The following is a 12,450-nucleotide window of genomic DNA, read 5'->3' as shown; positions in this document are numbered from 1 at the left end:
TAATCTTAATGAATCCAATTACATTGAGTTAATTACCATTCCTTAGACAGGAAACCATAAACACAAATAATGCATTATTACTTGAGTAAATACAAATAATGTACTATCTAAGGAATGGTAATTAACTTTTTCCCCCCTGCAAAGCTCAAGTCTAAGGAACACCACCCTGGAGATTACTCATCCAATGACTTCAGGACTAGCACAACAGCTCTGTATGCACACAATAATGCTTCAGTGAAGAAAGGTTCCAACAAAGCCCTCAAGTCATACTCTAAAGACAAATGTTAAAAGCAATTTGTATTATTCAGTTTTTTAAATGCTTAAGAATATTTAGGCTTATATAAAATATGTATTTTTTTTTAAGATTAGAAACCAAAGACCAAAAGCAAAACTGCAAATACTAGCTGAAAATGAAGGTATATATGGCATAGGAGGAAGAAGCAAAATGGCTTTCCAAATTGGAAATACCTCCAAGTATGAAATTCCCAGTGGCTACACAGTCCAGGTGCAAGAAATTTGTCATTTACACACTAAAGCTAGGAAGTTCTGACTTAAAATTAGTCATTTTTAAAAAGGAAATGAGGGGCGCCTGGGTGGCTTAGTCATTAAGCGTCTGCCTTCGGCTCAGGTCATGATCCCAGGGTCCTGGGATCGAGCCCCACATCGGGCTCCCTGCTCAGTGGGAGGCCTGCTTCTCCCTCTCCCACTCCCCCAGCTTGTGTTCCTTCTCTCGCTGTGCCTCTGTCAAATAAATAAATAAAATTAAAAAAAAAATAAAAATAAAAAATATAAAAAATAAAAAGGAAATGAAAGCCATTGAGGATTCCAGATTAATTCAGAATGCAGAAAAGGAGATAGCACTAAGATTAAGGTATAATCTTAATCTGTCCTTCTCTGCAAAAGCCTGTGTTTAGGTCTCTCCCCAGCTTCAGGTGAATCATCTGATGACATCAGAAGGGAGGTCTTTCATTTTACATTTAAGATTATTCTTCAGAAAGACTAGTAATCATCAACGTTGCTCGAATGTTCTCTGCTGGAAAGCTCTCAAAACTGCCCCCTCCCACCTCTCTCACAGATCAAGGTGGTCGCTGCTATTCTAACAGAAAGTCTCTTCTCCCACAGCTACCTAAGAAACAGCTTATTTATAAAGGTTTGCATTAAAAAATGCTATCATTGATAGGAATCTAGTATGGTGTCCCTGAGATATTTAAAAGGAATTCACTGTTCATTTCTTCAGACTGTACCCCATTTCCCATGTATCTTTTAAGAATTTATACTACCAAGTTTGTTCCATCTGTATACTTTATATGAAGCGAGGTGCTCCAGAACACCAAATACCACCATTCCTCATGTGCTGGATGAAAATTGGTTCAAACAATAGAGCAGTGTCCAAGGAATGTGGTTTCTGTGCTATGCATTTTATACTTTTAAATTGACAACATGAAAAATAAAGATTAAAGATTAGAAGAACAAATCTCAAAAAAGAGTTGAGGAAGAGAACGGGTGGCATACTGCAAAATGAGTAAGAGTGACAGCCCCAGAGCCAATAGCCTGCGTGTGATTCTGCTCTCCGCCCACGCTCTGGATTTGTGACCTTGGCCGCTTACGCGACCTATTGCCTTTCGTGTCTCACATACAAAAGAGGAATAACAGAAATACCTAAGTCTCCGAGGGGTGTCGTGGATTAAATGAGTTAATATACACATGGAACAGTGCCTGAGTTTTACTTTCTTTCCCTCTTTTTTGGGGGGCATTATTTATCTAAGAGATGATTCCTAGTAAGATCGCATTTGTTTTTAAAATTTACAAAGTCGGTAAGCATAAAACTGATTCTAAAAATCCTAAGACAATATAGATCTTCTATGGCAAAGACGGACTCGGCCTCTTTTAAGTGCCAATTTCTCTTCATAAACAAACTTCTTTCACCAAAAATCACCACCAATTAGTAAGGGAGATAAAATTAATTTACTTACAAATCACCTTCTTCTTTGCTAACAAGGCATTCTAAAATCCCCATCTGCCGACAGCTATTCTCCAGTTTACCAGGAGATGTGACAGTTTACACAATTTATAATATGGAAGTTGATTTAACACTGGGCCACGCTGCCTGCCCAAATATAGCTAACTGAATCTGTGCCACTGGTTTTTAAATATAACTTTGTCTTCTAGCATCTGATACAGAACCACTATTAATCTCAGATTGGGTCAAATAATTTTTAATCTCTTATTAAATATGTAAAGAATACATATTAATGATGTAGAGCTCAAGATTATCCATTCTAATAGAGAAGCCTCAACAGGTATTGCTAAGAAATAGTGAACACCCACCATGACCTTTAAAACTCTTTTCCTGAGATCTTTCTAGAAACAAGTGGACTGTTCCTACATTAAGCTATCTTTCTGGAAAAACAATCTGTACTGAGAATAGTTTTTATTGATTTAAATGCCTACTAAAAAAATTCAGTATGATACAGTATCTGCCCAGATACATAATGCCCATCTAAAATTTAATAAATAAGAGCCTTATGGGTTCAAGTCAGGAGTGTATTTCATTTGTCAATCAAGCGGTTTATTTACCACCTGCTGTTTTTATGGGTCATCTTTCCCACTGTGAAATCATTTCAGGTATTCTAACAAAAAAATTGAACTCTTCTAAAATAATATAAAGTATATAAGTAAAAGTAATATAACATAATAACTGGGTCAAATATAACCACTTAACAAAAACCTTATCTTGCAACAGAAACCGATCCACTTGACCATTTCCTCATCTTTTTTTTTTTTTTAAGATTTTATTTGCCAGAGAGAGCGCGTGCGCACAAGGGGGGGGCGGCGACAGGCAGAGGGAGAAGCAAGCTTCCCGTTGAGCAAGGAGCCCGATGTGGGACTCGATCCCAGGACCCTGGGATCATGACCTGAGTCTAAGGCAGACCCTTAACTGACTGAGCCACCCAGGTGTCCCCATTTCTCATCTTCTAAGCTTACCTGGGATTTATCTTGTTCAAGTCTTTTCTTCTGTCTGACAATGTCTTCTAGGTGATACACTGATCTGGCTACAACCGGGTCAATGTCAAACAAATCGTGCGATGTCAGTGAAGTTTCCTGCCTCAGCATCCACTTATAAAAGGGTAAGCCAAGGGGAAGGTCCACCTGAAAGGAAATACACAAAATATTCTAACAGTCACGCTAAGCTTCTAGAATTGCCTCAGTTCTATAACTGACACTTTAAGAGATCGTTTACAAAGGCTGAGTAATAATAACCCCCCCCCAAAAAAAACCATTTGGAACTGTTTCTCTCATTATACACAATTGTTCCCATTTAAACCCAATTTGGGGCCCCGATATTGTGAAAAACTTAGTACACCAAAGAATCCTATTTAAACACTGACCCTGAAAAGGTTATCTATTCAATAATGGACATATACTCTCCATAAGGGCCTCCAAACTAAGAGATGTTTCTAGGAATCTTACTCTATTTGGGGTGGAGTAAACTAAATTCCACTGTAGTTTGTATTACTGCAAGTTTGGGGGAAAAAAGAGGTTAAAAGAAGAACTAATTAAAACAAAAAATATAACTTCTAAAATAACTGATTAACAACCCATTCTGTGGGCACAGCGAAACTGTCAGCTTGGAAACTTGACACTAAATGAAAAAAAATGTCTTCTACATACTGACAAAGTATCTCAGAAAATGTGAGAAGAGGAAATGAAGAAAAGCCTGGCAACACTCAGACCTCTGTTAATACTTAGTTCACAGGTTATTTTCCCTCTGGCACTCCAATGATGACTTACTGCAATTCAGCTCCAGAAAGCTCAGGCTTTCCTAAATGAATTAAAAATCTAATAAATACTTTAAAACTACCCTTCACGTTGCCTGATTCTCTGGACCCTTGCTACTAAAGAAATGGTTCATAACAGCACTTCGGCATCACCTGGGAGCTCGTATGAAAATGTGAAATCTTTAATGAGAAAAGCAGCAGACAAAAAGAAGAAAAGAAAATGTGCAATCGTGGGCCTCACCCCTGAGCCACTGAACCCAAATTAGCGTTTTAAATAGACTCTCCATGTAATTCATATGCACATTAAAGTCTGTGAAACACTGTTTTAAAATACAGCATGGAGTGCAGGGGATTAAGATATTTTCAGAGTACACGGATACAAAAAAAAATTGTAGACAAGCAAATAATCCTAAACTTACCAATCTGAAATCCATGATAGCCTTGGCCATTAATTTTCCTAAGAAGCGAAACTTCATCTTAACCTTTGCGATGTGAGCTGGCTTAGCCGTCCTACCAAAGGGAAGCGCAAACAGGCCCTGGAGGTTTTGAATATACTTGGTCCCTTCTTGGCTTCCTATAAAATGAGCAAGTCACAAAACTTTAGATGCTATTTCCCAAAACAAAACAAAACAAAACAAAACAAAACAAAACAGGACAAAATCTGGTAACTAAGAACATCTAAGACATTCAGTATTCTCAAAAATCAGACAGATCATGGAATGAAGTCCTCTAGAGCTGGAAGGCTCTCCCTAATTTGATAAAAGAGAAAACAAAGGCTAAAAGTTGAATTAAGGTCAGAGACCATGGCCCTCTACTAGAAATTCAATCTATTTAATGAATTATAAAGGCCCTTTTACCTGATCTGAAAAACACAAACTGACTGCCTCACAAACCAATCTTACCTTTCGGATTGCTAAGAGTCACTTCTTCACCTCTCCAGAGACCCAAGTCAGCTCTCTGTAGTTCCTGAGATACAAGTGCATAAAACTCCAGTGTAGGCCCAAGACCTGTACCAACCTACAGAAGAACAAATGTAGAACAATTTCAAATTTTCAGAATTTATGCTGCCTTTTTCTTGGGCCAACCTTTTTGCAATATGGATACTAACAGCAACTGTTTATTTCATGCATCATTTCCCAAACTGTCCTGATGGTGCTCCTTCAGGCTTGGTCCCCTGGAACAAGAACAAGCCACCCTTTGTTACTGCCCAGGACCCTCACATTCCCACCATCTGCTTCAGGCTTATATACTGACAACAGTACTGTTGCAGCTCTCACACCCCCGGCGAGTAAGATGGCTTTCTCTGAGGATGGAGCTCCTTCCAGAGCCCCCTTGGGTGAGCTGTTAGCCTGAAACCAGCTCAAATGTCATCTCAGAAGCTTCCTGTTTGCCCAGTGACTCTGCTCCTTTTTCTTTGGGACTTGTTGTTCAGTGACTTCTCACATCACATCACACTGCCACAATTTCAGTATGTGTTTGCCATTTCTCCCTCGAGGGCAACTTTAACACCCTCGGGAGTGCCCGGACACACAAGCAGCCACGGAACAGTGGTTTGCTGAATGACACAGGGCTCAGAGAAGGCCAGACCCATGCCAGCACCCACCGGGCTCACTTAGCCTCAGAGCGTATGTCGGGGCTTCTCAAGCCCCACGGTGCCCTGGAAACTCCTGAGAGCTTTATCAGTATGTACGCAGGGAGATGGTGAGCACGTGCTGAAGATTCTTGTTTGAGAGGTCTGGTTTAGGGCTTGGGCACCGGTATTTTTAAAACTTGCCTTGCCGTGACTGTACACCTTTGAACGAGAACAACTCACGGAGGCTCCCATGTCCACGTTCATACCCTCGCTATTCCTTCACGTTCTGCCAAGACCTACCAGCTCGGACCATAAATTAGATATCCAGCTAACGACAAGTTAATATCATAGTTTGTAGGCTACATCAAACCACCATCCTGGTCAAGAGAACTAGAGTTCACTTAGAGATTATTTGCAAATAATGGGTATTATTTTATCATTACCATAGTTACTTTTAAAAAGTATCCAAACTAGCTTAACAGATTAGATGCAATCCGCCAAATATTTTACTCTAACTTTGCAAACAGTGACATATCGGGTTGGATGTGGTGACACCTTCTGGAACCACCCTTGTTCCCTGTTAGTATTCCATGGCAGTAAATGGAATGCAACCTGCATTTGCCCAGGACGCCAACAAAACCTAGGCTTTTCTTTTCTTTTTTACTCCGCACATCCCAATCCATCATTCAACACTATAAGCCCCGCTTTCAAAATATATTCCGAACTGGTCCCTGACCTTGTCTACTGCCAGAGCCTCCCTGGTCTCTGCACCAACACTCTTGGCATCTCCTAGTCTAGTCTCACGGTGCCGAGAGGCCTCCCATCTCACTCAAAGCAAAAGCTCAAGTTCTTCCACGGCCTGCGCCACCTCGGTGACCGCTCCCACAGCTTGGCTCCTACTCTAGCCAGTCGTTATGCAAAGGGCCAGGGGCTTTTGCTTCTCTGTTCTTTGCTAGAGACACCCTTCCCTAAATGGTAATGACTTGCCTCGGCTCACATGTCCTCTTACAGCACTCTATCCCTTCTTCATCGCCATCCATCTTGGTTTGCTTTATTTTTCTTCATCATGCGGCCTAACATATACATATGCGTACGTATGTGGGAAAAAAAAAAGTTCTGTGACGGTAGGAATTTCGTGGAGAGGAAGGAAGGGAAAGAAGAGAGGCCAAAAGGAAAGAACAAAACTGCAGTAACATCTGATATCCACCAGATGGTGCTTTAGAAACAATTTTTCCCCTCCCTTTAGCATAATTACCCTAGGCTAAATATAAACCACAAATCAGATCAGTCTAATTCCTTCATCCAAGGAATGGGCTGTTATTTCTAAAGGTAAAACAGACTTAAAATATTAAATGGCATGAGTATCACTGTGAACACCTCATCACTGCACACCTGTGAGGGTGGAGGGGTAGGTCACAGCTGATCTGGAAATCCACCCCGTAGGTACTCTGGGATGGCCAGTGGCCCTGTCATAGATCAACCTGATCTTTTCGGGCATCTGTTCTACTCAGCCACGCCACTAGAAAGGTAAGTAACTTTGGTTTTGTTTCGTTTGTTTTTAAAGGAAGGAAAAGCATAAAGCTCTAGAAGTAAAAACACAGAAAAATGAGTTTTGACAACTTGTCTGACTCAAAACTTTTGAGTCTTTGCCTTTCAAAAGCTAACACATTCTAGCACTTAACATGTGACAGTGTTCTATTGTTAATCAATCTACAACACAGGATGAGAAAGGCCCATCTCTTCTGCCCCTGTTGAGGCATCCACCAGGACTTTACAGAACCCCCCAGCATTAGGGTCAGTCAGCGCTGATGCCAGGCTCCACAGTCCACACTCCTAACACTTCACCTGCCCGAAGCTTGGTCACTCGTAGCCGCAGCCAATCCTGGGGTTTAAAGACTCTCTGAGCCCAGAGACTGGTTTACCAATCATTCCCTGTTCAAGATGGGGCCCATTTGGATTTGATTTTTTTTTTTTTAAGATTTTATTTATTTATTTGACAGAGAGAGAGACAGTGAGAGAGGGAGCACAAGCAGGGGGAGTGGGAGAGGGAGAAGCAGGTTCCCCGCTGAGCAGGGAGCCCGATGCGGGGCTCGATCCCAGGACCCTGGGATCATGACCTGAGCCGAAGGCAGACGCTTATCGACTGAGCCACCCAGGCGCCCCTGGATTTGATATTTTGAATCAGAGCTACTCTGAAGTCTTTCTAATGGCCACTTGCAGACTTGTATGGTTGAATCTGATTTACAACCTGAGGCTCTTCGTATAAAAAAAGTCAATACTCCTCCCAAGCTCTATTCCCCAATGATCCTCCTAGAATCTTTTCCATTATTAGTAGGTAGGATCCAGCAATGAAGATTATAAAATTATGATTTTTGTATCAGTCACTCAATCCTGATGACCTAAGAACAATCAATGTGATGCTATTCTGAACCTGTTTAGGTTCCATGTGAGATGCAATTTGAACAGAACCATGAAGGATGCGAGAGGGAAGGAAAGACATTCCTGGCAAGAAAAATATATATTGGAGTAAAAAAGTAAAAATCAAAGTTAAAATAGACTCAGGAAAAGAAGTCAGCTGGAGCAGAGGTCTTGCAATTTCATGAAGAAGAAATCGGAGCATGTAAACATCTAAAAACCTGTATCCTCTGAGCAAGAGGCACGATCCTGATCAGGGTGGATTCAAAAGACCATCCCAATTTCTCATCCCAGCAGTCAAGGCCTCCACTCCATCTCCCTCTGTCCCATCACTTCCAGAGCATTTACTCCTGCCCCTCACCACCAAGCCCAATCCTTTGCTAGAGCCACAACCTTTGGTCCCCTAATTTTCTCACTCACTTCCATTAAGGTATGACCCTGTGACCCTGCCGCCCACACACTCCTGGGACGGTAGGACTTGTCTGAAAGCCTCATCCACTTGATACCTATGCCACTCATCAGCCATATGCATTGTAATCAACTACACGGTAATCCTTGGACTACAGGAACTCTGCCACAACCTGGATCCCCCAGCCTACTGTATACCTCCCAGGTCACAACTACTTCAAGTTTTAATTTTCATGACTAAATAACACTCAAAATAACTTTCCAAAAGTCTTAATGAGATAAAAATGCCTAAGAAAAATCAAAATCATAATTAAAATTCCTTGGATAACCACAGGTAATACTGCAGATTGTTAGAGGCTGTACTATATAAAGACAAGAAAACTGAGGGGTCTATAAAAGTTTTAGAAGGCCAAACATTCTCAAGTTTTGTCTTAAAAATATTGAGGGGAAAGAGGGAGGAAAGCATCCCCAAGGACTCAGTATTTCATAGTTAAAGTATAGAGAAAACCATTATTTGAATCTTTTGGTGGACTGTCCAGGCTGTTTAAAAGTGCCTCAGAACAAGTAAATGACAAAGGTGAGAATAGAAAGGAAGTAAAATTGTATTTTCCACAGCCGACACAACTGTCCAACAACACAGCGTAGCAAACTGCAGCTCTGGCCCACTTCCTGTTTTTGTACCATCTGCAAATCTAAGGGTGGTTTTTACAATTTCAGTGGTTGAAAAACCTTGAATAATATCTCACCACATGTGAAAATTCTATGAACTCCAAATTTCAATGACAATAAAATTCTGTTGGAACACGGCCAGGCTCATTTGTGTAAGTATTGTCTATGGCCACTTTCCTGCTTGTACAACAAAGGCAAAATGGAGTAGTTGCGGGGAAGACTGTAGGGCCCACAACCCCTGAATGTTTACTATCCAGCCCTTTACAGGAAGTTTCCCAAACCTGGGTTCTGCAATAATCCTAAATGATCTATTAAAAAGTTATTAGAACTAATCATTATCAAGGTCACATAAAATAAGGTCAAGATTTAAAAAAATCAACTATTTCTACAAACTAAAATAAGGAGAGTATCCTTTTCAACATCATCACAAAACATGAAATTTTGGGGAGAAACTTAACAAAATATGCACATGGAAGACCTCTCTAGACTTAATAAGTGAAACTGCAAGAGAAAGATGGAAGTCTACATGGTGTAAGAACTACAATATATGTCAATTTTCTCCCAAACTGACCAAAATTCAACACAATCCCAATCAATATCCCGTGAGAATTTCTGTAGATACTGACAAGCTGATTCTAAAATTTACATGGAAATACTAGGGAATGGGGAATAACCACAACTTTGACAAAAAAAAGTTGGGAGGACTCACACTACCTGCCTTCAAGACTAACTATAAAGATATAGTAATCAAGACAGTATAGATTAATAAAAAAAACAGAAAATCCAGAAACAGATCCAAATATTCACAATCGACTCGTTTTCAAAAAGAGGTGCCAAGGTCATTCAATATGGGAGAAGTATGCCTTTTCAAACAAACGGTGCTGGAAAAATGAAACAGCCTATATTTAGAAAAAAGGAAAAATATCCTTAACCCCTTACTTTATGCTATATATAATTAAAAATGGATTATAGGCTTCAGTATGAGAGCCAAACTATAAAACTTCTAGAAAAACACATGAGGGAAAAAAATCTCTGAAAACCAAGGGTGAGGGGAAAATTTCCTGGGATAAAAAAAAGCACAAACCAGAAAAAAAATCTTTTGATAAATTGGATTTCAACAAAATTAAAAACTTCTGCTCTTCCAAAGACATTTCATGAGGAAACTGAAAGATGAACCACAGACTGGAAGAAAATATTTGCAATCACTTATTTCATAAAGAACTTGCATCCAGAGTAATAAAGAACTCTTAACAACTTAATCATAAAAAAACACGATGATGGAAACGTGGGTGGACACTTCTCCAGAGAAGATATATGAATGGTTAGTAAAACAATCAGAAAAATGCAGATAGAACACAATGAGATACCACTGTAAACCCCCTGGAATTCCCCAAATTAAAAAGATAAGACCTGAGGGCTGGTGAGCATGGCAAGCAACTGAAACTCACAAGCTCCATCACTGGTGGGAAGGGGAAATGACAAAGCTACTGGGAAAACAGTTTGGTGTTTCTCATAAAGGAAAAACATATCTTACTAAGTAACATAGCAATTCATCCCTGAAGAATTTACCTAAGACAAATAAAAATATATGTCTATACAAAGACTTGTACCCAAAGGTTCAGAGCAGCATTATTCATGTAAGTGTCAAAATCTGGAAACTAAAATGTGCATCACCTGGTGATGAACCATTTCCTGAAGTATCCATACAACAGACTCTTATTATTTGTGATAAAAGGAAACAAACGATACCTGCAACAGCATGGATGAATCTCAAAAGCATTATACCAAGAGCTAGAAGAGTAACACAGATGGCTACATACTGTAGGATTCCACCTCCTACGGCATTTGTAACAAAGACAAAACTACAGGACAAAAAATAGACTACCAGTTGTCTGGGGGTGCAGGTGGGGGTGCGAACCACAGAGTGGTCTAAGAGAGCAGTTTGTGGTGATGGGATTTTTTTCTTGATCTTGATGTGGTAGTGATTCCAGACCGAATACATCAGGACATTACAATTTGTACAACTAGAACTGTACGTGTTATAAGTATGCATCTTTTATACAGGTTATATCTGTGATTTTTTTAAAAGCAGTTCAAACATTTTGAATGGTATGCTTAAAACACCCTTTCACTTTATCAACCTAACAATTACACAAACGTTTGCTCTTATGCAAGAAAAAACCCCGTCTTTTCCTATACAACTTAAATCTTGGAAACTGGAGAGCTTCGACCTTCCAAGATCATCCAAAACAGAGCAAATCTCCAGTTTCTAGATAAATTTCCCAATTGTCTTTTAGAATTTCAGAGGACCAATGAATTCTTATTGAAGGCACAAATTAAGTCGAAAACCATCCACACTCATGCGCTCACCTCATTTTCATACTGGATTTCTAACATGGCCCGGGAGCTACCCAGATCTTGCATCACAGACTCCGCTTGCTTTAGCAGCTCCTCTCTGTTCACAGTACGCTAAAAAACAAAGTACAAATGTGAGGAAACGATGATTATACTTTAATAATAAACAGGTGGCATTTCTCGCAGTGCAAAAAAAAACAAAAACAAAAACCAACTGTTAAAAGACTATTTTTTAAAAAATTTGAGAGCGTGCGCACGAGAGTGCAGGAAGGGGCAGACGGAGAAGGACAGAGAGAATCTCAAGCAGACTCCAAGCCCAGCATGGAGCCCGCCAAAACCAAGAGCTGGACACTGAACTGGCTGAGCCACCCACACTCCCCAAGACTATTTCTATAAAAGGCACACCTCAGAAAAGTTTAAGAAGTAGCTGCGTTGCTACAAACATGGACAGCAAAGCCAGAAGTTAAGTGTAAATATTATCGAGCCCATGGCAGGTTCAGAAAGTTCAAGGTGGAGAAGAAAGGCTCTCTGTAACCTTGCCAGACAGCAATGCAAGTCAGAGCTGCAGCTGCACGGCATCTCCCTGGGCACATTTACAGTTACATACGGAGAGATGGGTATGGGGGTGGCAGGTGAGACAGGTGAGCTGACACCTCCTGGCCCCGACCTGCAGAGATCCTACAAGCACAACTACAAACATCTACTACTGAGATTCATGGGGACAAGACAGGTCCTGCTAGATTTCCAAACTCTACCAACACCACCGCTGACACAATCCTAATGATACAAATAAAGATAGAAATAGAAAGGCTTTGAAGAACAGACAAAAAGTGTTAAAGGTTTTTTTGTTTTGCTTCTCATTCCTTCTAACCCCTCTTTTAATGTCATTACTAATGGCTCTCAGGAGTCTTGGAGTTACAGGTTTTGGAAAGACAGACTGGAGTAAGAATCCTCAGCACAAAAGAGCAAGATGAACAAAGACATCAGAAGTAAAAGGCGGTGCACTGTCAGAAATGGAGGACGGGGTCCCCGCTGGAATGGCTCAGAGTGGGGCGGTCATAGCTCTGAATGTGGAGCCAAGGTTGAGAAGCCCAGGAAGCTGATATCAGCAACACGGGGGATGACTAGGCCCCAGCCGCGAATCCCATCAAGAATCTCGTTTCGGGCAGCAGGAAACAATAGAGGCCGTGCGTGCAGAGTGAGCGCCCATAGCCTCCCCGCCCCTCCCGCAACACTCGACCCTGGGATCCC

General features: G+C 40.7%; 1 protein-coding gene across 11 annotated transcripts in view; it reads right to left on the bottom strand.

The window, feature by feature from the left end:
* The window catches only part of TRIP12 (thyroid hormone receptor interactor 12), a 136,278-nt gene that overhangs the window by 6,042 nt on the left and 117,786 nt on the right, over positions 1-12,450 (bottom strand). For all 11 annotated transcript variants that reach the window (XM_025889891.2, XM_025889906.2, XM_025889923.2 and 8 more), the window contains 4 exons: positions 11,215-11,313; positions 4,682-4,796; positions 4,199-4,353; positions 2,986-3,150 (listed from right to left, as the gene is read on the bottom strand). In XM_025889891.2, coding sequence (XP_025745676.1) covers positions 2,986-3,150; positions 4,199-4,353; positions 4,682-4,796; positions 11,215-11,313 — 534 coding nt within the window. The remainder of the gene's footprint in view (positions 1-2,985; positions 3,151-4,198; positions 4,354-4,681; positions 4,797-11,214; positions 11,314-12,450) is intronic.

The sequence above is a fragment of the Callorhinus ursinus genome, unplaced genomic scaffold, assembly GCF_003265705.2.
Source record: "Callorhinus ursinus isolate GAN/ISIS: 27379988/994484 unplaced genomic scaffold, GSC_fseal_2.0 scaffold2, whole genome shotgun sequence".
NCBI lineage: Eukaryota > Metazoa > Chordata > Mammalia > Carnivora > Otariidae > Callorhinus > Callorhinus ursinus.
The sequence above is the reverse complement of the archived record's forward strand: the minus strand, read 5'-3'. Positions and strand labels throughout refer to the sequence as shown.